The following is a 26512-nucleotide window of genomic DNA, read 5'->3' on the forward strand; positions in this document are numbered from 1 at the left end:
AATGGAGGATTTGGTCTATTGGCCTACATACACTCCTCACTTTGGTCAGATGGGTTAAATAGAAACGCCTGATGTTCGCTTATTTGCCCCTTATCACCTTTAAGGACATCTAGAGGTAGTGTTCTTTGATGGTTCAAATTAGAAGTTTGATATCTTCTGCCACTTCAAAATAAAGGAAACAAAAAAAAGTTCTATTTAAAATGTTTTTTCAAAAATAACAACAATCACTCTTTTACTTTACCTTTCTTTTACCAAAGATACAATCTAACACATCTAAAGGCAAATCAAAACTTTTCCCCGACGATCAAAGAGTTCTAAAACCGTCTCAACAAAAAACGTAATAGTCAGTTATGCGATGAATAAAACATCCAGATCTCTATCTTGACTTGGCATCGATGAAAATCGAGTAAGTGAAAAAGTTTACGTTCATTTTGTAAAAGGGAAATCGAGTAGGGGCTGTATCCGATTGCGAATAAAACTTTCAGTGACAAAAAATGGCGCTCTTGAAAAATCTTTTGCAGGGTTTTAGAGGCTAATCTATTACTAAACCGAACACAAATAAATGTGAAAGTAATTATGTCTGTCTGTTTGTTACCTTTTCCCGCTTTTTGGCATAGAGAGTTTGAAACCCAGTTAAAAACATAGGATAGTTTTTATCCCAGTATTAAACAGATCCAAATTAAGCGAAGTTATAAAAATTAACCATTACTTAAATTAACTACGGACCAAACAACAGGTCCTTATTTCATAATCATTTTGTTAGTGATTAAATTTTACGTTACAAAAAGAAAAATACTAAAATAAAAAATATCGGGTAACGAAGTTTCATGTAATGTTATGAAAATTAATGATAATATTCTCATACATTACTTTATAAATTATTTCAGAGAAAACGTCGTTTTGTCTGTTACAGTTATGAAATAAAACATGATGTTATGTTTAAAAATAAATAGTTATTGTTTCCACAATTATACTAAAATGTAAATGCTCTTATAATTTCAATGAAAGTTAGGTTTATTAATATTTAAAATCATTTGTTTCCTGGGAAAAACATTTTCTAATTCAAAAAAATTGTTTTGATGTTTAACTTCTCTCATGTTATGTTTACCCATTTCAATTCTGTAGGCATGTTAAATTCTCATTATTACTAATTAATGTAATTTGACTCCATTATTCAATTACCATATTATAATAACGTTCGAAACACTTCTAAGGCGAATACAATTAATCGAAATAATTGAATACCTTTTACTCATTTTACAAAGCAAAATCTATGAATAGATTTTCAAAGAGAAATATCGTTTGAAAAATATTCCTTTGACGTCAATCAGTCAGTCGAAAATTAGTAAAAAAAAAAAAAACATACGGGTCGAATTGAGAACCTCCTCCTTTTTTGAAGTCGGTTGATAACGGTTCATCAAGCTCAATAATGTGCATCTTACCTTATTGCAATAAGAGCTATTTTGCGTCAAAATGTGTATTCTAATGTGCTGTCGACAGTACTTATTAAATTGTAACTGTCAGTTTCTCATAACATAGCGGTGTAAAGTGGATGTGCACGCGCAAGGCCAGCGAACTTAGGACTAAGGTGACCATGCAGTGTGAATTTTTTGAGGAATTATCGGGACTTTTTGAGAGTTATAAAAAAATAAGCAAAACATTTTTTTTACTGTAGATTTGGATTTTGGGACGTCAGTGTCTGGGGAATTGATTGAGTGAGATTTCTTCTCAGAAGTATTAAGATGGTTTATTTCGCCGTATTATTTGGAACTCTATTTCGTATGCAAAAAGACACAAATCGCATGCGAATCCCCAAGGAACTTTGTGTGAAATCTAAAATACGCCTCCTGATGCCATATAAAAAGTTAATGTAAATTCTAAGAATCACATAACATAGATTCTGTGATTGGTGCTAAGAATCGTAGTACTTAGGTATCTAACAACAATAATGTCATAAACATTTCAATGTCAGCAAATATCTCATAAAATACAGTCAAATCCTGAAGCAATTCATTAATTTTATCTTGACAGCTACATTTCACAGTCGGCCCTTTCATTAATTAATTATTGGGCAGGAACTTAGTTTAGAGGCCTTGCAGACTGCAGAATTGTTGTCAGACAATAATTTGAACGGGCTGTTAATCAGTATGAACATTGAACCAGTATGAAAGTACGCATATTACGCCGATTTGGTGTAGGCCAATTCCTTATACAAAATACAAGCCAGCCAAACTATTGGATAAAAAGTCAGTATCTGCAGGGACTCACAGTTTCTTTTGATTAGGTACAGACAAAAACACATCATTGTCTTAATCAGTTGAAACAAAAGCGATTATGAAACAAAATAAAAATGTGTAGTTAGTCTAATGCACAGTCAGCATCAAATAAGTAGTTCATGACACCCAAAGTACCCAAAAAGTTCGCAACACGTCTTTGTTACAACCGGAATGGGTTGTGTTGTCAATTTTTTTCCACTTTGGATGTCACGAATTATTTTATGCTGACTGTACTTTAGGCTGTAAACAGTCGGGTTGTAAAACCAAAGGGAAATACCGATAAATCTGGAGTGTAAGGGATTGATACAAAACGTATTTCACTCAGCGCGTCTTGACTGGAGGTGGATGATGAATTATTTGTTCGATTTCCCCGAATTCGGGTCGTACGAAGAGTGCTTGAATATTGTAGCAGCGACTTGTAAAGGATTTCTTTCTCTAATGCGGCACTTGGGTTCAGGACTATGCGTGAGCTTTGGGTTTGCTTGTTACTTTATTTACTTCTGTTCTATTAGACTTTTTTACTATAGATGTAATTAGGAATTGTAAATGGTTTCTTCAAAAAAGACAATTATACTAAAATATATATAAATTTTGAAAATGTCTGTTTACGGAAATCCATCGGTGTATCGAATAGGAAGTTTAGTACTTTTAGTTTACGGTAAATGCTTTTACTATGTACTAATAAACAAGCTGTGCTGAATCGACAACTTTTGTCCCACTATGGACTAAGTGGATTGTTGAAATCACAACTCATTAAGCAATATCTTAGTTATAGCCTGACCAGGAACATAAAAACCCTCGCCATGTTGCGGAAAACTAATGGTACTAATTTATTTTAATGGCAACAGTAACTGAAAACTTCATTGACATGTCACCTTGCATGTCAGTCTATTGCTGTCAAAGTGTAAACAAACTTTATTTTAAATGTGCGCAATTGATTTTGTGAATGAAATTCCTAAAATCTTTTTATAGTCGTGAAAGAAAAGTGGTTCACAATGTGTTAAAGTATTTTTCGAAGAGAAATACCAAGGGTTCGGACAATATTTTCATTGAATAATGTTTCCAACAAAGGTTGTCAAATTGACTGACATGTTTATCGTATAGTACAGTCCACTATGAAAATTAGCTGTAGTTTGTTTCAACTACCTATTTTAAAGTTTTTGTCACTTTCTAAGTGTTGAATTTTATGGAATTGGGAAAGAAGTACCGAGTTTGAAGCGTTCATGAGCAGACATTGCAGTTGAATATTCAAGTTCTGAATTTGATTATTGATGAATAATAAAGTAAATCCGTCTAGCTCGATTGATGGTTTCATTTAATTTATTTAAACCAGGTTACCTATAATAACAGTTTTTCGTTAATTTATGAAAATATCAAATTAGCCCGTAATCCTGAATCCTGATACATAAAGTTAGCCTATTAATTTAACACAGGTACGACTGTACAGTCTGTCTATAAAGTCGTGACATGAATGTTTGAGGAACTAACATTATTCATGTGTCTGGCAACACCAAAGATCACCAAACATATGTACATCAGCTGTCATCGAGAACAAGTTGTGGAACGATTTTCATTTTGTGGTTTTTATTGTTTGACTAATCTCCTGTAAATTATTACTCAGCTACGAAGAAAAGTATAAACAATGAGTAAAGTAAATTGGAGTGCTACGCGGAAAGTGATTTTTAAAGTTTTCCAGCAATGTTCCGCGGAGTACCAAGCTGGTCAAATTTTGTGGGATTTTGATGTTTTTTATGGGCGAACAGCATCTTTGACGGGTACGTAATCGTATTACTGCTTGTTTATAATCTACCTAAAGTAACAAATTTACTGCATTTTGCGATTTGGTGACCAAAACAGGCATTGTTTACATAGGACATTTTTAGGTTAAATTTTCATTGTAAGTACGTAATATTGTAGTACGACCATTTCTTTTGATATATTAATTCAGTCAAGTTTTCTACGAATTTTGAATTTGAATTAATTGCTTCATATCTATATTACCCGTTCGCTTTGGCCATTGATAACTGTATGACATCACTTTCACATCAAGTTGTCCATCTACAAAAATAATAATTTGTTGAAATATTTTTTTATGATTATGATTTAGCTCTTATTATTTAAATGCATGTGAAATGATATCTTGTTGGTAAATCTTTAACAATAAATAATATTAGTTAGGTATTGTAGTTATTCTTTCCATCCCTTTAAACTTTGAACTTTTTTTTTTCAGGAAAATCAGAGAGTACGGTTAAGCGCATAGTCAATGAAGGTTTTCAGAATAATGGAAAATTTAGAACTCCTGGGAAACACAGGCAAGGCCGACCAAAGAAAGAAATGGATAATTTTAATATTTGTGCTCTGCGCCAAAAAATATAATTTTTTACACGGTACAAAAAGAGGTAGGTAAATAACATTTTTCATCTTTTGCATGTTTTTTGTTTGATGTGAGCTATATTCATTCTTCATACAAGGTAACCTATATAATATTATAGCCTATGTAAAGCAGTTTTTTTTAGATTGTAATGATGAAATAATTTTAATTGCACCCTCCCCCTCCCTCTTATACACCCTTAAACCCCCATCCAAACAAACCAACAATGAAATCTTTCTTCTTAATAATATGAGTATAGATGTATAATTTTATAAAATTTTCACTAACAAGAATCTATTTATTTTTCCACCAGGTCACAAAATGTTCGCAATCTCTAAACATCAAAGGCATCACAAAAGACATTTTCAAAGGAAAGCGTTACATCATAGTCCATGCTGGAAGCGAAAAGGGGTTTGTGCCAAACTGCCTCCTCATATTCACCGGCAGAAATAATTTGGAAGACTACCATTCAGAAATGAATGCGCATAACTTCACGAAGTGGATTAAAGAAAAACTAATACCAAATCTTCATGAGCCTTCCATTATATTTATGGACCTGTACCAAGACAATTGGTTATTTTTGCTTAGGCGATAATAACAGCAGCGAAGATGATGATGTGAATGATGACAGCGCTGCTTATGAAAGTGGCAACGAAACTTTTCTTAACATCGAAAATTTGGAATCCGATGATGAAAGTGATTAATAAACGTCCTTATTAACTATGTATAATGCGTTTTTTATTATGCTGATTAAAACAAAAATGCTTGGTAAAACCTCTCATAAGCATAGGTACCAACTGTATAAAAACAAAAACAAAATATCGTCGTCTAAATTGGTTAAGGGCTGATTTTTCAATCGTCGGATAACTTTTAACTGAAGAATAAGATTGGCACATTGACAGTTTCAGTATGGAAAATATGTCAAAATGACAAGTTTATTCATCAGTCAAAAGATATCTAAGGATAGAAAAATCTACCCTTAACTAAATTGCCCTAGTATCAAACTCATTTGGTCAAATTGTATAGGGTTGCTACATGAAGAAAAAAAGCGCCCTCATTTTATGTCACGACTTTATAGACAAACAGTGTTGCACTATCAAATGCAATCGACGCGCCTCTATGCCAGGGTTTTTATGTTCCTGGTCAGGCTATAAATCAAATCATTTATTGCATTACATGTGTGGTTTGACAGTTGGTAAATTATAGGCTGGCTGGCTGTTATTATTGGTTATAGGCTGACTGACTGGCAACTTACTTTAACCTAACTATAAAAATAACCGATCCTTTTGGTATGGACTTTGTACTCATTACAAACTCCATACAAAAAGCAGATGGTGCAACTCAGCCTTATACGTTAGTAGTTAATCTATTTGTGTGTAAAGAATAAAAGAATGAGTTCATAAGGACGAGCAAGAAAGCGTGGCGAATCATTTCCAATTGTGGGAGAAAGTAACATTGTTTAAAACAATGCATAAAAGAAGACTTAATCTCATCTATACTTAGATAGATAGTAAGCGATAGTAGACTATTGTTTTGTGGACTCCGAAGGAAAAAAATATTTTTTTAAGTTGTGACTCAAAATGTGTTTTAAAACAAAAAATAAAAGCATTGTCTGTTGGTGACTGTACCTACATAAAGATAAAAGTTCTTTTTGTAATTTTTTATTCGGACGACGACTGTGATGCGATCTGAAAGTGGGTATTCTTTTAAAGCAGTGTTTTTCAACCTTTTTCATGACACGACTTCTCTAGTATGAAACATTTTTTGGCGACCCCCCGACCGTTCGCTTTTTTTTTTCATGCATTTTATAATGTTGCAAAGATGTTTGTAGGGACGGAATACTTCAATCCATATAACATTTGCATAATTAGATTTCGGATTAATCTGTATTTATAAGATTTTTTTTTACTGAAGTAGTTTTTACGACCTCTCGCGACCTCCCTATAGAGGCTTCGCGACCTCCCAGGGGGTCGCGATCCACAGGTTGAAAAACACTGTTTTAAAGAAACGAATAAATTCTTTTTACAATAGCACAGTGGACTACATTTCGGCATTGTTTTGTTATTGTTAGCTTCAAAACAAAAAAAAAAGAAAAACTGTTTCGATTGTTTGATATGGAAAAAGACACGATAAGCAGTTAAATAGTAAATTGAATTTCAAAGGACTATCCAATAGAGCATCGTGTGGCAACGTATTCGTAAGAGATTATGTACTTTAGAAATAATTTAAAGAAATCTACACGAAAACTTATAGTGAAACCCAATTTCCTTTGACAGATCTAATCTTGTTCATTTGTAAAGAAATTAATGGAAATTCAGTATGAACTTAAAATAGAAATAATGAAATTTGTGCGCGACTATAATTGATAGATAGGTAGATATTATATGTCTAGTCAAATGACCAGTCAATGAAGACCTTTAATTTATATGGGATTACGTACATTAGAGAGTTCAAGGTGTATCTCAGAATTAGTGAGACTCAGCCGGTTTGAAACCAAGAACTAAGCTAAGTTATAGGTCCTCACTTAATTTAGTCAGTGCCTGAGGAATAGGAGCATCACGGGAGGGTGATTTTGTGACGGTCAAAAGTCAGCGAGACGTCAGATTTGTATGCCTGTTACGTCATAATATGTCAATGTCACACCTCCCGTGCCGCTCCCATAGCTCAGGCATTGACTGAATTAAGCGATAGATCTGTTGGAAAGTTAGAAACTTTTTGGTTAAACGCAAGCATATTTGAATATTTGAATTTGGCACTCCGCTGTCAATGTAAGGTTTCCAGACTTCTGGATCAGTCACTCGATCTCATGTAGTCTCTGTGTGCTGTATGTTCTAAAATAAATCCGTGGTAATCTTCGTGGTCTTTTCCTTCTTACGCTCCAATCTCCAACATGGTAGCAGAGCGTAGTTACAAGAAGTGAAAAGCGCTCATATTTCCGCGAGATTGGTCATACATCGCGCACTTGGAATTATTACCGTACCGGAAGCGGCGAACGGTATTCAAGATGGCTTCGATGGGAATCGGTCAGAATTGCATTGAGAGACTAAAGGGGGCAGAAAATTACTCCACGTGGAAGTTCTCGATGCGAATGGTGCTAATCCATGAAGAGTTGTGGGACTGCGTAGAAGCGGTGGCCGACGAGGACAACAAGAAGAAGGATGATAAGGCCTTAGCGCGCATCGCGCTGTCCGTGGCGCCGACCATAATCCCGCATATACGCACTGCCAAAAGTGCCCACGAAGCGTGGACAATACTACAGAAAACGTATGAGGGACGTGGTCTGAGCAGGAGATTGGGCTTGCTGCGGAGTCTCTTCAATACAAAATTATCTGATAGTAGCTCAATGGAAGTTTACCTGAACAAAATAAAAGAAATTTCACATCAACTGAGTGAAATTGAATCGCCGCTGGACGACGAACTCGTTGCGGTGATCATACTGAGTGGGCTCACAGATGATTACGACCCGCTCATCATGGCGATTGAGCACTCATCTACCAAGCTAAGTACGGAAGTCGTCTCGACTAAATTACTTCAGGAAACCCAAAGACGGGAAGAGAAAACTGAAGAAACAGCACTGATTACACAGAAGAACCCAAAGAAGAACCCAAGCACACAAAGACTACATGAGATGTGCTTCGGGTGTGGTGCCAGAGGACACAAGCTGAGGGACTGTCCAAAAAGGAGTTCAACGTCCAAAGAACAGACCTCCGGGGACGAGCCAAAGAGTCAGAAACAGCAGAAGAAGCCATGGAAGAAGAACAAGGCTAATCTGTCGGCACTCTCCGTGAAGGTGAAAAGTGACGTGTGGTACATAGACTCTGGGGCTACAAACCACATGTGTAATAGTGAAAAAGGGATGGTGAAGTGCGATCGTAATAAGGTTTTTAAAGTGAGCATTGCAAACGGTGAAATGCTATCGACCGCGGGCTTAGGTGAAGTTCAGGTTCGTTTAAAAGACTGTGTAAGGACACTAAGTGAAACTCATTACGTACCTAACTTAAGTACTAATCTATTATCTGTCAGTGCTTTGACAAAAAAGGGTTATGTTGTCAAATTTGACAGAAATTCTTGTATTATTTACAATGGTGATGAAATTCTAGCTACTGGTACTCAAATTAACGGTGTTTATCAACTCGACACGGTGTCAGACAACGCCAGTACTGTGGAACAGGAGTGTACCATAGTGGCGTCGCCAGCAGTAGACACGACATCCCATGATTTGTGGCATAAGCGTCTTGGACATCTGAACTCGAGAAGTATGCAACTTTTACAAAAAGGTATGGCTAATGGTATTTCTTTTAATAATTCGACTTTTCAGCAATGTGTGTCATGTGTTGAAGGGAAACAGAGTAGGCTTCCATTTCCCAAAAAGTCGTATAGTAGAGCTACAGAGGTGTTAGGTCTAGTTCACACTGACCTTTGTGGTCCCATGCAACAGCCATCTCTAGGGGGAGCTAAATATTTTCTTAGTTTCATTGACGACTACACAAGGAAGCAGTTTGTTTATTTTTTGAAATTCAAACATGAAACTTTTGAATATTTTAAACAATTCAAAGCTCTTGTGGAAAATGAAACCGGAAAGAAAATAAAGGTACTTAGAAGTGATGGAGGCGGAGAATATATGAGTTCTAAATTTCAGGCTTATATGAAGGCGTGTGGGATCAAACACCAGAAGACCATACCAGGCTGTCCTCAACAAAATGGCGTCGCAGAACGAGCCAACAGGACTGTGATGGAGAAGGTCAGGTGCTTGCTGCGAGATGCTGGCCTCGGAATGAAATTCTGGGCTGAGGCAGTGAATACAGCGGTTTACCTGAAAAACCGAAGTCCTACGAAGGCCGTTGCTGGAGTGACACCTGAAGAGAAATGGACAAATAAAAAGGTAAATCTAAACCATTTAAGAGTTTTTGGTTGCGTCGCATATTCTTTAGTAAAGAATAGAAGAAAGCTAGACTCGAAAAGCAAACCGTATATATTTGCGGGATACGAGTCTAAGGGATATCGGCTGTTAGAGCTACATAATCCGACAAAATGTGTCTATTCTCGCAATGTTGTGTTTTTAGAAAATAAATTCTCTAATAAAAACATGTCAGATGATGAAAATGTTGATCAACACATAATTGTAGACTTCAACAAGAGTTCTGTTGAAATTCAGCAATCAGAGTCATCCAATGAGAGATCTGATGTTTCTGATGACATAAGATTATCACAGGAAGTCAGCACGAGCACAACAGAAGACTCTTCTAGCGATGACACAGAAAATTGCTCGGACGAAACCTATGTTCCAGGTGAAGACTCTATTGCTGAGGCGGAGATGTCAACAGATACTTCATATGAAGATGTTCCGGAGTCTCCTCTGCTGGCCAACCTTGTGGGATCGGTCGACGGCTACCCCGACGAACCACGTACTGCAGCCGAGGCGCTGAGCGGAACTGATTCAGACAGCTGGCGGAAGGCGATGAATGATGAGTATAATTCATTCAATAAACTCAAATGTTGGACTCTAACAAAGCCTGAACCAGGTCGTAAGCCTGTTCAATGCAAATGGATCTTCAAAAGGAAGTATGGTGCTGATGGCGAGTTATTGAAATATAAAGCTCGTTTGGTTGCCAAGGGATACACACAGAAATATGGTATAGATTATCAAGAAACCTTCTCACCTGTGGTTAGATACTCTACACTCAGGATGCTTCTGGCAGTAGCGGCAGAGTATAACCTTGATATTGAACATTGGGATGTAAAAACTGCATTCCTGAATGGTGATTTGGAAGAAACTGTGTATATGGGTGAATATCAACAAACTCGTTTTTTGCCTAATTCCGGTGGCGAATTTTAATTTCCACTTTCCAAAACTTTTTTGTGGCAGAAATAATAGTAAATAACTTGTATTATTCAATGATATGGTAGAGATCAAAATATTATTAATACTTCTCGAGATATGTCAATTTGAAATTATCAAGAGCCACCGAAATTGTATTTGAGCCACCGGAATTAAGAACCAATCCACCGAAATTTATTTATACAGCGGAATTCGGAATGTTATGGATGATTGTCTCAAATTACTTATTTATTTGTAATCAATTAAGTATTATTATCCAGTAAAGATGTTTATAATTAAAAACAATATTCAGGCCTGTGTTGTGACCCTAAAAAAGCATCAAATCTTCCCACGTGAGTCGTAATAGCCGACTAAGGAATCAAAATACTGGAGGGTGGGCTGCAGCATCTTTCCGGGTATTATACTACCATACTGGAACTACCAACCAGCCTGCTAAGCATGGTGATAACGGCAAAATCCCTCCATAGAGAAAAAATCCAAAACTTTCTGGCTCTAGCCGCCAACAGCCCCGTTATTCTAGAGTCATCACAAAGACATCATACATGACCCTCAAACCCAGAAACCAACTCTAGTCCCGGGAGGGCGACCAACTGCCCCAGGTTGGTGTTAGGTTTATCTTCCATAAGTAAAAATATTGGTCCAGGCTAGCCAAGTTTTCATGATGGTATCATACCTATCCTATACTCAGAATTACGCAACTAATTATTCGCTAAAGACCATGCGAACTGGAGATTAAGTATGAAGATATTTCTAGATCTATACCAGCTACTGAACTAACACATTACATATTTGTGACAGGGTAATTTAACGGAAAACTATGCAAACCTAGCGACAATGAGCTAGATGAAAGTAGTACAATTAAGAAACGGAGGACTAAATAGAGAGTAATTAGGCTGAAGATCGAGATTATTCCGACCCTTTAGCGAAGATATCCTAGACTTTAGCTTGAGTGAGATTAGAATGCCCTATTAAAAACAACAAGGTATGTACCAGGAGATAATGAAATCACAACTGAGCTTATGAAATCAGATGGAATGCTAGTACTAAAGTTCTCTTAAATACCACCATGTTTATTGGTCGATAAACCAAAAAATAAGACATGGTGGTGGTGCTAGAGACTGGAATGGAATGGACGTTGGCGATGGTCCAGAGTCAGGTGAGGCAGCTTTTTCCTGAAACATCCAGTCTCCCAGACAACCTCATTTTCGAAAAGACGTTTGTAATACTACGTACATATTTAATGCTGCGTCAAATTATGCAGAAGACTGAGGACTATAATCAGTCATTATTATTGGCCTTTTTGTACCTTCTTCGATTCGGTCAAGACCTGGGCTGTGCTACAGTCTCTTTAATGGCGTCAAATTGACTGTCGATACATGCAACTTCTGAAGTATTTGTATGAAAACTTCATCATATCAGCCCTCCTCCAAGATCAGAACTCGAAACTTATCTGATTGCTGCGAGGGTTCAGAGTTGGAGACACCATAATCTCTTAAAGTCTTCACTACCTCCCACTTAGAGGTTTTCAAGCTTCTGAGCTAGACCGAGCTCAGTATCAAGATACGGCGAGTACATCACACAACTTCGATTCACTGACGATATTGTAGTTATGACTGAGACCTTAGTAGACCTAGGTACAATGCTCCAGAGCCAATAAGACCAATTCCGGCAATAGATTCGCCACCGGAGCCACCGAAATTGCGCCACCGGAATTGAAAAACTGTTACAAAATTCAAATTATAAAGAAAACTATAATTCTGATCAATAATTTCTGTATGCAGATACAACAAAACACCAAACTTTAATCATGTTAAAGAATCGTTTAGCATCTAAGTAAGTAGCTTTCACTCATACACTTGCCAGCGAAATTGAAAAATTTTGTATTCCTGTGCCGCTGATACTAATATTTACGGGTCTGCTGGAAAAACAATACCACAAGTCGCAAGTCTTTATAGCCCGATCATGAGGACACAGTTGAGTGATGCAGGGAAGAAGAACTCTACGTCTCTCAAAGCTTCTTTGGAGAAGTAAGAGAGTGTCGAAATTGAGCCACTGTAATTGCTTTTTTTCGTGGGACAGTTTTGAAAGGCTATTTAAAACACTTAAAATATGAAATATCACATTTCTTTCATATCATTTGGAAGTCTTATTTAATGTATTTTATGGCTATACTATTTTTAAATTACTAGAATCCCCGAGAAAGAAGGAATAACACAATTTATGAGTAGAAATAGAGTTAGGACGCGCCACCGCTATTAGATTTTGGGTCTTTGAAATTTTTTTTAGCACATAAAATAACTACCTATTGTCCTGAAGACTTTGCTATCGTGTAAAACGCTGTATAAACTATATACAGAAAAAAAATCATCGCTCTAGTTACATTTCCCCCATCGATTCTCAGCTCCGCCGCGTAAAAAACGTGTTTGGGATATTCACCCATATGGAGCAGCCAGAATGTTTCAAGGTGAAAGGTAGTGAAGGAATGGTATATAAACTTAATAAGGCTGTTTATGGACTTAAACAGGCCTCCAAATCTTGGTATGACAAGATTACCAAGGTTTTATGCAACAAGCTGAAGTTCAGTCAATTGAATTCTGAGCCTTGTGTTTTCTCGAAGTCTGAAAATGGATTGATGATGATCATTGCATTGTATGTGGACGATCTAATTGTATTTTCATCTCCAGGTTTTCCAGACAGGGATAATATTAAGAAAGGATTGCAGGATGAATTTGAAATCACTGATCTAGGGCCAGCTCAACACATACTTGGGATGAAGTTGATGAGGAAAGATGATAAAATTTACCTCACTCAGTCAAACTATATACAGAAGGTATTGAAGAAGTTTCGAATGGAGGACTGTAAACCTATTGCAACACCCATGGAAACGGGACTGAAACTTTGCAAGGAACCTAAAGATGAGACCTATGACTACAGAGGTTTAATTGGTTCACTGATGTATGTGGCAGTTTGCACGAGACCTGATATAAGTCATGCCGTAAGCTACCTTAGTCAATTCAACGATTGCTTCGGAGAAAGTCACTGGAAAGCTGCGAAGAGAATTTTACGTTATTTGAAGGGTACTACTAATTTTGCTCTTGTGTTTTCTAGGTCGGGCATGGATATTTCAGCTTATGCTGATGCTGACTGGGCGTCAGACAACATGGACCGCAAGTCATACACAGGCTTTGTGTTTACTATTGGTAAGTCAGTCGTTACTTGGGAGAGTCGCAAGCAACGTACTGTTGCCTTGTCCAGTACTGAGGCGGAGTACATGGCGTTGTCTGACACATGTAAGGAAGCTCTATTTATTAGAAAGTTTATATGTGAGATTTTTGGTACCATGCCTAGAATAACAATTTACAATGACAATCAATCTGCTATAAAACTATGTAAAAACTATATGTTTCATTCTAGAACTAAGCATATTGATATTCGTCATCATTTTATTAAAGAAATTGTAAACAAAGGAATAGTTGAAATTAAATATTTGTCAACTGTTGTTATGTTAGCTGATGTGTTAACTAAAGCACTATGTAAAGAGAAACACAATAAGTTTGTGTGTCAATTGCTAACTGTAATTTAAGTTACTTAATGCTAACTGGAGTACGTTTGACCAGTAGGTCTAAGAAAACGACGATGATAATATTTGATTTGATACGACGCAGAAAAATTGTATTGTGTTACAGACAAAAGCGAGCTGCGAAGTATGTGAAAACAATTGACAGCTTTTTTTCCTTTTTTTCTTTTTTTTATAAAAAATTATCGAATCAGCCAGTATGCTGAGCATGGAGGTATTAAACATACCCCCCCACTTGAAATCACTTAGGGATTTCAAAAAAAAAGTAAATTAAACCTCTTCAAGAGGAAAAGAAGAAATAATAAAACACTGCACGCATTCTTACAGGGACAGTGAAAATTAAATTATATTGCACTCTAGCAACAACTTAAAAGTCGCAAGGATAAGCACCTGCATTAAAACAAAATGAACGAATTAATTAGTTAAGAAACAAAAATAAAACTTCCCTAGAACTATATACATAATACACCTCAAAGCGGGAAAAAAACCTTTGAGTTTCGTTAAGATACCGTTTCGCTCCTATGAAATTTCTACCGCAGTCACTGATTATGAGCCTGCACAGTCCACGGCGTGAAGCAACCTATCAAGGGCTGCTACAAAAGCTGGAGTCGACAAGTCAGTAACAACCTCCAAATGAACAGCCTTAACTGCCAAGCAGACCATAATGCAAACGTAAGCCTTATAAGTGCGAGCGTTACGTCTAGTGCTTTCTTTGACAGTGAAAGGTCCGGCGAAATCTATTCCAATATTTTGAAAACAACGAGCTGGTTGTACTCTCGGGCCTAGAAGGTCTCCCATTAAGGGGTGTGCTGGTAATTGCTTGACCTTGAAGCATTGTGACACATTTCGCAAGTCTGGATCTTATCATGTTGCGAATACCAAGAATCCAGTATTTTCTTTGTTCCAATTCTGAAGGACACGCGGCCCACAGTGTAAGTATACCCGGTGGTAGTGATCAATAAATAGCTTCGACAAATGACAGTGCTTCGGAAGCAGAAATGGGTGAATCGCTGTTAATGGAAGCTGCGCATTACGCAAACGCCCCCCCACACGCAGTAATCCAGCTTCATCAATGAATGGACTGAGCTTGAGCAGCGATTTGTTACATCTGGAACTGGAGTTGGTAGCGAAAGAGTCCAGAACTTCAGAAAAATGGCGTCTCTGTTCATTATGAATAAGAACAACCAGTGAGTTCTCAAGTTCCGTGACAGTCAAATCCGTGTTATGTTCACGGTCGTCCCTTTTCTTTTTCAAGTTGCCGATGAACCGAAGGCACCATGCTAGAACTCGCTGAGAATGTAAAAAAGATGAAGATCTTTCCACAAGCTCGCTAATCGCATCAACATTAGTTTCCTTTGACGCAGTTAAAGTATGAGAAGCCGCCGATTTCAATTCAGGTACAATATCTGGAGGGCTGATATCCGTTTGCACGGGCCACAACGATTTCTCAGTCACAAGCCAAGCAGGACCATGCCACCAAACTTGGTGAGAAACAAGCTGGGAACAGCGAAATCCACGGCTGCATAAATCCGCAGGGTTATCATGCGTTGCTACGTGCTTCCAGTTATCAACACTGAGATCATCCGTAATTTTTACGACTCTGTGAGCAACGAACATTTTCAATTTGTGTGGTGCTGTATTCAACCATGTAGTTGAGTGAACTACTTGCCGAGGTATACTGATACTAGATAAATTTGTCAGTTTTCGTACGAAATCTTGCCATTTCTGTAACATTTCAGTAGAAACTGGTTCGTCCCAGTCCAGTTGTAGACGCCACAGTTCTTGTATAAACATCTTGGCCAATAATACCACTGGCGTTAGCCATCCGAGTGGATCATAAATTCTTGCCACACTCGAGAGAACAATCCGCTTGGTACAAGCCGGGTTCATTTCTAAATGAGTGTAAGTAAACTTGTCATTGAGTGGGTCCCACTGAATGCCCAGAATTTTGAGTGTACATTGATTTTCTTTATCACAAAACGCTTTAGGTGTTTGACGATGATCAGCTGGAAGATGTGAAAGAAAATCAAGAGAATTACTGATCCATTTACGTAGCTCAAATTTTCCACAATCGAGTAAATTTATTAGCTCGTCTTTTATTTCTAAGGCAACGTCCACCGACGGAGCTGTCACCACGATATCATCCATAAAGGTGTCTTTGAGCAATGCAGTTGCTGCACGAGGCCATTGCTCACCATGATCTTGAGCCAACTGATGAAGTGTACGAATAGCCAAATAAGGTGAGCTACTCACACCGTAAGTCACAGTGTTTAATTCAAATTCACTCACAGTCTCTTCCGGTGAGTCTCTCCAGAATATATCTTGATATTGTCTGTCCTCGGGACGCAGATCAATATTTCTGTACATCTTAGATATGTCAGCTGTAAAAACTATACCATCCAGCCGAAGTGCTGTGATAATATCAACAATGTTATTCTGTAGTTTCGGTCCAGTATAAACAATGTCATTAAATGATTTTCCATTTCCAGTCTTCGCGCTAGCATCAAAGACTACACGGAGTTTTGTGCTGTTGCTCTCCGGGCGAATCACACAATGATGTGCTATGATGTTTCCATTCGCACCTGAAGGTGAATCCACTAAAGTCATGTGTCCCAAATCAGAATACTCTTGCATGAACTGAACATAGTCAGCTTTCAACTGTTGGTGACGAATAAGTCGCTTTTCCAAATTATGCAAGCGAGACATAGACATTTGATGCGAATCACCCAATTCTTCAAGTGGATCCTTAAGCATTATAGGCACCACATAACGACCATCTGAGTTTCGCCTTACAAGATCAGAAAACATGTTTTCACACTTCACGTCTTCTGGGCTAACAATCTTTACTATAGGAGGTTCTTCAACTTCCCAGAAACGCTTGACTACATTGTCTAGGGCAAGTGTAGAAGCGAAGAGAGAGGTGGTTGAAGTTGGTGGTCGACAAGAAAGATCCAATTTTCCACTGATCACCCATCCGAACACGCTGTGAAGAGCTACTGGCAAGTCAGAGCCAAAAAACAAACGTTGGCCATCATAGATGTTATGAAATAACTCTGCTCCAAGCAACAGATCAATTTCTGCAGGTCTATCAAACTGATTATCAGCTAACACCAAGTGTCTAAAAGAATCTCGAACGTGTGAAGGTACTTGCGCTGTTGGCATTTTATTTGTAATGGTATCCATTATGATTGGTGAGATTTCAAACTGAGGTTCTTCAGATAAACAGGGGTGGATAACGCATGACGTCACACCTTTCACCTGGTGTACAGTATTTTGTCCTAGTCCAGCAACTGTAATCCTACAGCGCCGCAATGGCAAGCCAAGCCGCTGAGCGCACGAAGAAGTCATGAAACAATCTTGGGCTCCACTATCGATAAGAGCTCGAACCTTAATCACACCGCTGGGACCACGAGCTTGAACAACACATGTGCCTAAAATCACTTGCGATTGGCCATGAGTTACATGGGCACTAGCATTCACTGCATTCACTGAAGTATCAGTGTTAGGTAACTGCTTGACAGTCAAAGAGGTACTGGGGCAAGCAGTCACATCCTCATGAAGTAGTGTGTGATGACGTTGCTTGCATTTTGAACAATTTGATTTAGAAAAACAATTATCTACCTGATGGTTCAGGCGTAAACAATTGCTGCAAAGGTTTTTTCTTTTAATGTTACTTAATTTATCAATGGTTGACATTCTATGAAAAACTGGACATTTGTAAATAGAATGATGAGAATAACCACAACATGAACAGCCAGGGAATTTATTTGATGCTGAATACACCCCTGTGTTCAAGTCTGGTTCAGAATTAAAATCCTCCCCGTGATCATCGGAAGTCAAATACGGCCCTGTGCACGAGTTCGACCCTGTCTCTGAACACAATCCCGACTCAATAGGAAAAGAAGAAGATTTTTGATTATAATTTGTTTTAGGTTTTGCACCCTGCTTAGAATTTGAGTTTTGAAAATCGTTTGTTTTAGTAGAACGACCGCAGGCTTCTAAAACTTTGATGTAATTTAACAAAAAAGTTTTTAAGTCTTCAAACTCAGGTACTATATTTCCAACCTTAAAGTTCTCACTCTCAAAACGCTCACGGGTTTGAGAATCTAATTTCTTGGATGCAAGATAGAATAAAATAAATTCACCCAAATTTGAAATTTTCATTGCTTTTAAAGCATTAACAGATTCTACTAGCAAGTTAGTTAACTTTTGCAATTCACTGAAACTATTTGTTTTTAAAGGTGTGAAATTAAATATTTTTTCCAAGTAATTGACAGCTAAAATTCGTTTGTTATCATATCTTTCAATCAATGCGTTGAAGACAATTTCATAATTATCAGCAATTACTGGTATGCTTTTAACTATTGACAATGCAGATCCAGTGAGACAAGAAAGCAAATAATGATATTTCTCAATAGTACTGAGGTTTGCGTTTTCATGAATTAAAGAAAGATATGTGTCATAAAATGTTCGCCATAACTCAAGATTGCCATCGAATTTTGGTAGGTCGATTTTTGGCAAACGAACCTGAGGACATTGTTTTGGTGACGCGGGGTCACTGACCTTACTCGCAGCCGCGGCAGAATTTGACGCTAACGACGGCAACACCTCGTCAGCCACCGAAACAACGGAATAATACAACAAATCAAATGATTCTACCTTCTTGTAATCAATTTGTGTGTCTGGATTAATTGTTAAAATTAACCGGTTTATTTCGTCTGTAACTTCGACAAATTCAGTTCGAATAGCATCTATGCGCTTGAAACGACTTTTAAATATCGCAAGTTTGCTCCTGTCTGTCGTAATTTGTTGAGATAAATCGTACAATATTTGAATCTCACGAAATACATACTCCCGACGAGTATTCAGTAAAGTTAACTTTGAATCATCATCCATTTTGGATATTGCTAATACGACAAAATGTTAAGTTATCAACGATGGAAATGAGTGTGAAATGACGAGTTATTATTACGATTTTACGATATAATTGACAAGTAAAACTGTGTTTGCTTGAGTCAACGTTTAAATAACGTAAAAGTAAAACAATAAAGATTGAATTGATCATGAATATTGACAATACGACATAATGTTCAAGTTTTCAACGATGAAAATAAGTTTGAAATGACGAGTTTTTATTACGATTTTACGAAATAATTGACAAGTAAAACTGTGTTTGCTTGAGTCAACGTTTAAGTAACGTAAAAGTAATACAATAAAGTTTGAATTTTCGACTTACGAAGTTAACAATGGCGTGCTAAAAAGTGCTACCTGGAAATTTTAGAGTTTTCGATGAGCGTTTTTTATTGACTGTAGAATCCAAAGAGCTATTCGTGCTCGAAATGACCACAAAAATATGGAGTACGTTTGACCAGTAGGTCTAAGAAAACGACGATGATAATATTTGATTTGATACGACGCAGAAAAATTGTATTGTGTTACAGACAAAAGCGAGCTGCGAAGTATGTGAAAACAATTGACAGCTTTTTTTCCTTTTTTTCTTTTTTTTATAAAAAATTATCGAATCAGCCAGTATGCTGAGCATGGAGGTATTAAACACTAACAATTGAATTAAAGCTAATTGTAACTTAAGTTTTTTAAAAATGTTAACTTTGTATTTGTGTTGTGTTTCTTTAGTGTTAAGTGTTTTATAAATGTATTTATTGTAAGTTTAGCTTGCGTTTAAGGGCCAGTGTTGGAAAGTTAGAAACTTTTTGGTTAAACGCAAGCATATTTGAATATTTGAATTTGGCACTCCGCTGTCAATGTAAGGTTTCCAGACTTCTGGATCAGTCACTCGATCTCATGTAGTCTCTGTGTGCTGTATGTTCTAAAATAAATCCGTGGTAATCTTCGTGGTCTTTTCCTTCTTACGCTCCAATCTCCAACAAGATCTATATAATAGTTTAGCTTATCTCGCATAGCGCTTTCCCTTAGTGTTTGTATATTTTGCGCTTTGCACGTAACTATGGAAAACCGCGTCAGATATGCGAGGTAAGCTAAACTAACTTTGCTTAGCTCTTGGTCTACAACACGCATTTGAAATAAATGTTCCCCGAATGTTAAATTAAATAATATTCGTTCGTTCGTTCGTTTCAGCTGAAAGACGTCCACTGCTGGACAAAGGCCTCCCCCAAGGATTTCCACAAAGACCGGTCCTGCGCCGCTCGCATCCAGGCACCTCCCGCGACCTTTACAAGATCCTCGTCGGTCGGAAATTAATTAAATACTTAGTTATTATTATTAAACAATGTGATAAATGTTGAGTTAGTTAAACGTGAGTGACTTATGAGTCAGTGAAAGTAATCTAGTGACCGATAGAGATAGCTGTCCCAAAATGTTAATGAGAGTGAGTCACCCTGACAAGTACTGGAGGAATTTGCATGTAATGAGATGTAAAGGTTTAACAATATTATTTTTGCAATGTAAAGGTTAGTTTAACAATGTTTTTTGGTAATTTTGCTTTAAATTTTTGCAATTTTAAAAAAGAACTTCAAAATAGATAGGCATCAATCTTACATTAGGAATTATACAAACTTGTATACGCACAAATTACTGCCTTATTTAAAAATCTTATTTTAGACGTTGATGGATTATTTAAATAAGTTTTGCTACCATTTCGCAAATTTTAATGTAGCAGTGATTTGTAACCATCATTCATTCGAAATGACAACTAATAAAGTCTCTGACACAAAGTCGGCATTAATGCGGTTTGACGTAACGGTACTGTTTCCATACCTAGCCATATAGTAGGCAGTGCCTAGAATTATAAAATTAATTTTGGATAAGAAATATAATGAACATTATAAATAAATTAAAAAAAAATCTAAATGTTATGTGTCATTTTAGTGATACATTCGTCATAATACATTTATCGCAAAAATAGAAAGAGATGGCACGACATAAAAACAAATGACGCACTAATCCACGTGCCCCCGACGTGATAATTACATTCCGAAGTGTACACTCGGCTCGCATCGGGTGAATGCCACAGTGCAACCTCGCCTTATAACGGTAAACGTTACCGCGGGTGACGTCACGCGCGGCGATGAAGGGTCGACGACCCCACCTGTCTTGGTAGCCACCATAATTTCGGAGATCGTACAGTCATCAGCACCACTTTTTTATATAAAATAGACCATAATACAACTACAATAGATGCCACACTTTATGTGCTGACGTCTGTACAAGAAAAAAGATTTAATTGCGGGAAAAAATAACGAGTCATCACGATCACGGAATTGGTGTAACAAAAAACTGTTTGAACCGTAATAATGGACGTAAATTATGTTACAATCCAACTTATGTTATTTAAGTAGCCTTATTGTTAAGCACGAGAATGTGTAGGTAGGTTCCCAAAAGTCAAGTTAAGGTTCCCATAAATAATTGGAAAAGGCTTCAAAGGAGGTTTTATTCTAAGATCTACTTCTTTTTGCAATGTCCAAACCGAGTATGTTAAAATACGTTTTGGAGTAATTAATCTTTAGAAAAAATACCTACCTATCGGTATTTGTACTCGTACATAATTTTGTTTATTTTTCAAAATCAAATTCCAGTGACATGACCTCAATAGTTAGGTATAACCTTACCTGTCACACCTGTCATGATTTGACGACAAAAAAAAGTGAAATGGAATAAAAAAAGTCACCTTGTTTGCCCCAAAGTAAATATAACCTACATGGTTTTTTTCGTATGCTGGAAAGATAAAAAAACGAAACAAAGAAAAGTTTAACCTAAAAGAAAAACTTTAACCTACAATTTATTTTAATTTTATTATTTATTGTATTTACTAAAGTTCTGTGTAACCTAGTAGAAGTTATAAATAACTTACACAACACACGAAACTAACAAAAATGAAAGAAACATAAAACAAATGATTAAATAACGGTCTTATAGCCACGCAAATTGGCGTGATTAATACAAATTAAATTAATTAAGTATCTAATCTTGACATTTTAATATCTAGAATCGAGCCGAATACTTTCCAATAATAATTGAAACTATTATGTATAATATTTATAAGTTATTTCCATTTTTATTGCATCGTGTAGGCAAATAATTTATTTTCACTGATTGTTAAGTATGATTAATAAAAACAAAATATTAAATGAACAATAGGTACATAATTATATCGAATAGTCATATTTAAATACACAAGATTTGATAATGTTAATTTAATTTTTTGTGTTTTACTTTGGTGTTGCCACAACAATTTAATTTTCCCCATTTCCGAACTGGGTCAAAAACACCCAACCTGTTACCCCAACGATCATAACCGTGTGATAAATTGGCAACACTTGCCACAGAATAAATTAGCAGCATTAATTCAGTGAAACAATTACGCAGTGTTGCCATGCTTGGCTCGAGACAGTTTTTTACGAATGCAGATGTTGCCCGGATTTATTAAGGGTTTTGTGCGGGTAGAAAGATTATACTGGATTGTAAATTCTGGTTTCAAATTGTTTAAGATTTTGCGGGTAGAACGAGAAATTGCAAACGATTAAGAGATTTAACGGTAATGTAGTAGGCTTGCGTTACATTCCTAAGTAGGGCAGTTTTTTGTCTAAAAAAAGCAACAATAGTTAGGGTTTTTTTTTTAAATAAATTGATGTGTTTTTGATCTGTGGAGTAAATGGCAGAAAGTTTTCTTTCAGAAAACTAACAGGTATATAGGGGAAAAACATTGATCAGCAAGTATCATACTTTGTAGGCTAGTTATTTATAAAAGTCCATATTAATATTCTACCTATTTGGTCATTTACTAAATGATTCGAGAGAGTTTCTTAATCATATGCAAAAAATAATTGCATTCACTTTCACAATGACTGAAATTCTTTATATTGTCATGATACTCGTAAGTCAAATGGGTCATTATTGTGAACAATGTCATTTTTTGTTCAGAATTATGAATAGGTACGTATACTTTTGCATCTACGAGTATACAAAAATATTGTGTACCTAAGTATGTATGTATACTTACTATCTAGGTGATTGGAAAATTCTTCTAATTTTTTGGAGGTCACGTTCCGGAAAACGTAGCGTGAGACGTCCACCCACAAGGTGGACCGACAACCTCATAAACGTACTTAGCAGGTAGGCGCTGGATGCAAGCCACCACCAACCGGGCCATGTGGAAATCATTGGGAGATGCCTAGGTCTATATTCAGCAGTGGACGTCCTGTGGCTGAAATGATGATGATGAGGTCGCGAACATAGCTAGTCTAAATACTAAATATATAAAAGGAGAAACTGACTGATTCACTGACATATCAACGCACAGCCTAAACGGCTAAACGTAGGCACTTGAAATTTGGAAAGGACGTAGCTTAGGTACCGTAGAGGTGCACTAAGAAAGGAATTCCCGAAATTCCCACGGGAACGGGAATTAGCGGGAAAATCCTTTTGTATGAAAAATCTAAACCGCTTAAGTTAGACGCTTGAAATTTGGTATTCAGGTACCTTAGTAAACTTAAAGCTTAGTTACAACAGGATATTGCAAACTTCCCACGGGAACGGGAGTTACCGGGAAAAAACATTTGTATGAAAAAATCTAAACCGCGTAAGATAGATGAAGGGGGTAAAAAGGGATCCATGCGTATGAAGTCGCGGGCGGCCGCTATTCATCTATAATCTGGTAGCTACTAATCAAGTTTTTCATAATGGTTTATCATTGTTTTTCGTAATCGATCACATAAATCTGAATCGATTACTCATATCTCCAGACGTGGAGATATCGATTTGTTAATTCGCTCACGAAAGAGATAATTACTATCATGCAAGCTTATCGTGGCGTTGTTAAAAGACAAAAAACATATAATTTTGCTGATGAAAATATTAATTGTGCGAGACAATTTTAATAACTGTTTAGAAATGATGTTTTTTGTTTTAGAAAAAGTTTCAGATCATTTATTTCCAGATTTGATCATATTAATTACTGAAGTTTTTGCATTTATACTTCTTTTAATGTTTGTGTTATTAAAAAATAGAATTTAGATAAAGCTATTCTGTGTGATTAAAAGATCCAATCATAACTTTTATGGATCTCAATGCTTTTATAGTCATTTATAACTTCTTCATCCTACTTAATCGAGTAGAAAATAGCAAGCAATCATTTTAATCGAGCTAATTCTAGCAGATAAAGTGCATTAGAACAGGTTATCCTTTTTACTAAGCTTATTTAAACCATTATTAAAGTAAATTATCTTGGGATTGCTATCATATTCTTCTTAGAATACTTGAATAGTATTAGCACATTGCGATGTTCCGTTTCAGCAAAATGACGTCCACTGCTGGACAAAGGGGAGGCCCAAGGATTTTCATTAAAACCAGTTCTGTAAATTGTGAGGTAGTGTTTTTCCAATTTGTTATTTTTTACCAGTTTTCGATTTAAAGTTGAGTACCTATGTTGATAATTAGATTTTTTTGAGAGAGTATAAATAGCTTATCGCGATTTTTTCGAGCAAACTGAAAGTAGGTGCATAAGTAGGTATTAGATGAACGAAAGAAGTTGCTTAGTAACGGTTTTAAAGAAGTAACAAAGTCAGCTAAATTGCATTTATTGTTATGTAGGTTAATCAATCATCAAATTAGAATTAATGATGTGACAGCATATTTTGCTATGTCATATTGACCTGGTTTGAAATGTACTCGTAGTTTATATTAGAATATCTATATACTTAGGTATAATAAATCTGTAGAGAGGTCAATTCTGTACATGAAATATATTTTCAAAATAACTATCAGGGGGTGATAATAAGTGATCGATACTGATGCCAAAAATGCAATCAGTAAAATTTTTGTCTGTCTGTCTGTCTGTATGTTCCTTATAGAAACAAAAACTACTCGACGGATTTTAACGAAACTTGGTACAATTATTCTTCACACTCCTGGGCAGGTTATAGTATACTTAGGAATTCCCACGGGAACGGGAATTAGCGGGAAAATCCTTTTGTATGAAAAATCTAAACCGCTTAAGTTAGACGCTTGAAATTTGGCATGCAGGTACCTTAGTAAACTTAAAGCTTAGTTACAACAGGATATTGCAAAATTCCCACGGGAACGGGAGTTAGCGGGAAAAAAATTTGTATGAAAAATATCTAAACCAGGTAAGATAGATGAAGGGCGAAAAACGGGATCAACGCGTACGAAGTCGCAGGCGGCCGCTAGTGAGTAAATAAAATTACATTTCGATGATGAAATTGTATGAGATGGCACATAAAGTTTTCCTATTTAGCAACAAAAGTGTAATAGGGAATTTTAAACTTGTGGCCTAAGTAAATAAGATTGAGTTTAGTTATAATAACATTGCCCAACGTTGGGAAGTGGGTTAGCTATACCCGTCGCATTTTAGTCATTGTCTTTCGTCATTATTATTTTGTTAAATTTCTTTCTTCTTATTCCACTTCGTTGTGATAGTTTTGTTAAACGCAATAAGTATTGGAATTTATTTAAATTCCCCGCATGATGTGAATAACTAAGTATACTTAGGTATGCTGATAAAAAAGTAGGTAGGTATATAGATCGCAATAATAGTCTGCTATGAAAGTAAGAATTTATGGTTAAATTAACTGTTTCTTTAACGTCATCATGAATTTATTTATGCAGGTAGTTTAATTATCACAGAGTTTTCCTGTTAATTTAATTACTAACGCATGACTATTATAATATAAATAATGAAACCACAATAATTCGCAAGAAAAAAATATGAAAATATTATTTTATAAGTCTAAAAGCTAAAATTATTTGAAAAAATAATTTCAAAGTATTTTCAACTTACCCTCAAACCGGTAAAATTGAATAAAATCCAATATCCAAGTCACTACAGGCACTTCATTTAAATAATGCTATTCAACAATGTCCACTGTCACCAACTTTTTGCAACGCGACGATATCTAGAAAACTGTCGTGTGTCTATTCACGCACCGGTTAACGCAAAGATACTAAGAACACGTATACATGGCTGAATATAATTCCAGTGTTGCTATTAACAAATAAAAAAATACAACTGTCAAAACCGCAACCACAGATTTAAAATTCCAAATTCAAAAACAGAGCGCGTGAGCAACGTCGTTTACGCGCGATCTTCTTTTTTCATCTAAATCAAACTCGCGCGTCGTCTCTTTCTGATGTATAGCACCGTCTCGTTTACAAGTAGAAAACCAAGTGCATCCGTCCTTGACTCTGAACAGTTCAGAAGAACCGTTGCTTTCTTGTCTTCTTCTTGCTGGTTAAGTTTGTTCGAGTTAGAAAGGGACAAGTATAACATGACCGGTTAGTGTGAAATCTGACTGTCAATGACCGACCGAAGGATCAAAATAAGAAAACATTACGGTACTGTTATGTTTTTACGGTTATATTTTAGGTCCTTTGACCTCGTAACTTTTAGTTTTTACGATTGCTAAGGGAATGTGGTGTAGTCCTTTAGGACTATTTCTATTTTAATAGAAGTTAGC

At 36.3% G+C, this 26512-nt stretch overlaps 2 protein-coding genes and 1 long non-coding RNA gene across 4 annotated transcripts in view; 1 reads left to right on the forward strand and 2 right to left on the reverse strand.

Moving 5' to 3' along the window:
- The window catches only part of LOC135083866 (uncharacterized), a 41040-nt gene extending 14864 nt beyond the window's left edge, over positions 1–26176 (reverse strand). The window contains exon 1 of one of the 2 annotated variants that reach the window (XM_063978612.1): positions 25833–26176. The gene's annotated coding sequence lies outside the window, so the exon portion shown is untranslated. The remainder of the gene's footprint in view (positions 1–25832) is intronic. The other variant, XM_063978610.1, reaches the window with a different exon arrangement.
- Positions 3716–5377, forward strand: LOC135083985 (uncharacterized). The gene is made up of 3 exons (XR_010259742.1): positions 3716–4051; positions 4507–4675; positions 4961–5377. It is a non-coding gene; the product is annotated as an uncharacterized LOC135083985 (long non-coding RNA).
- LOC135083637 (uncharacterized) lies at positions 14928–17246 on the reverse strand. The gene has a single exon (XM_063978341.1). The coding sequence runs from the start codon at positions 17244–17246 to the stop codon at positions 14928–14930; it is 2319 nt and encodes a 772-aa protein (XP_063834411.1).
- Positions 26177–26512: the final 336 nt, after the last annotated feature.

This window comes from Ostrinia nubilalis, chromosome 24, assembly GCF_963855985.1.
Source record: "Ostrinia nubilalis chromosome 24, ilOstNubi1.1, whole genome shotgun sequence".
In the NCBI taxonomy this organism is placed as follows: domain Eukaryota; kingdom Metazoa; phylum Arthropoda; class Insecta; order Lepidoptera; family Crambidae; genus Ostrinia; species Ostrinia nubilalis.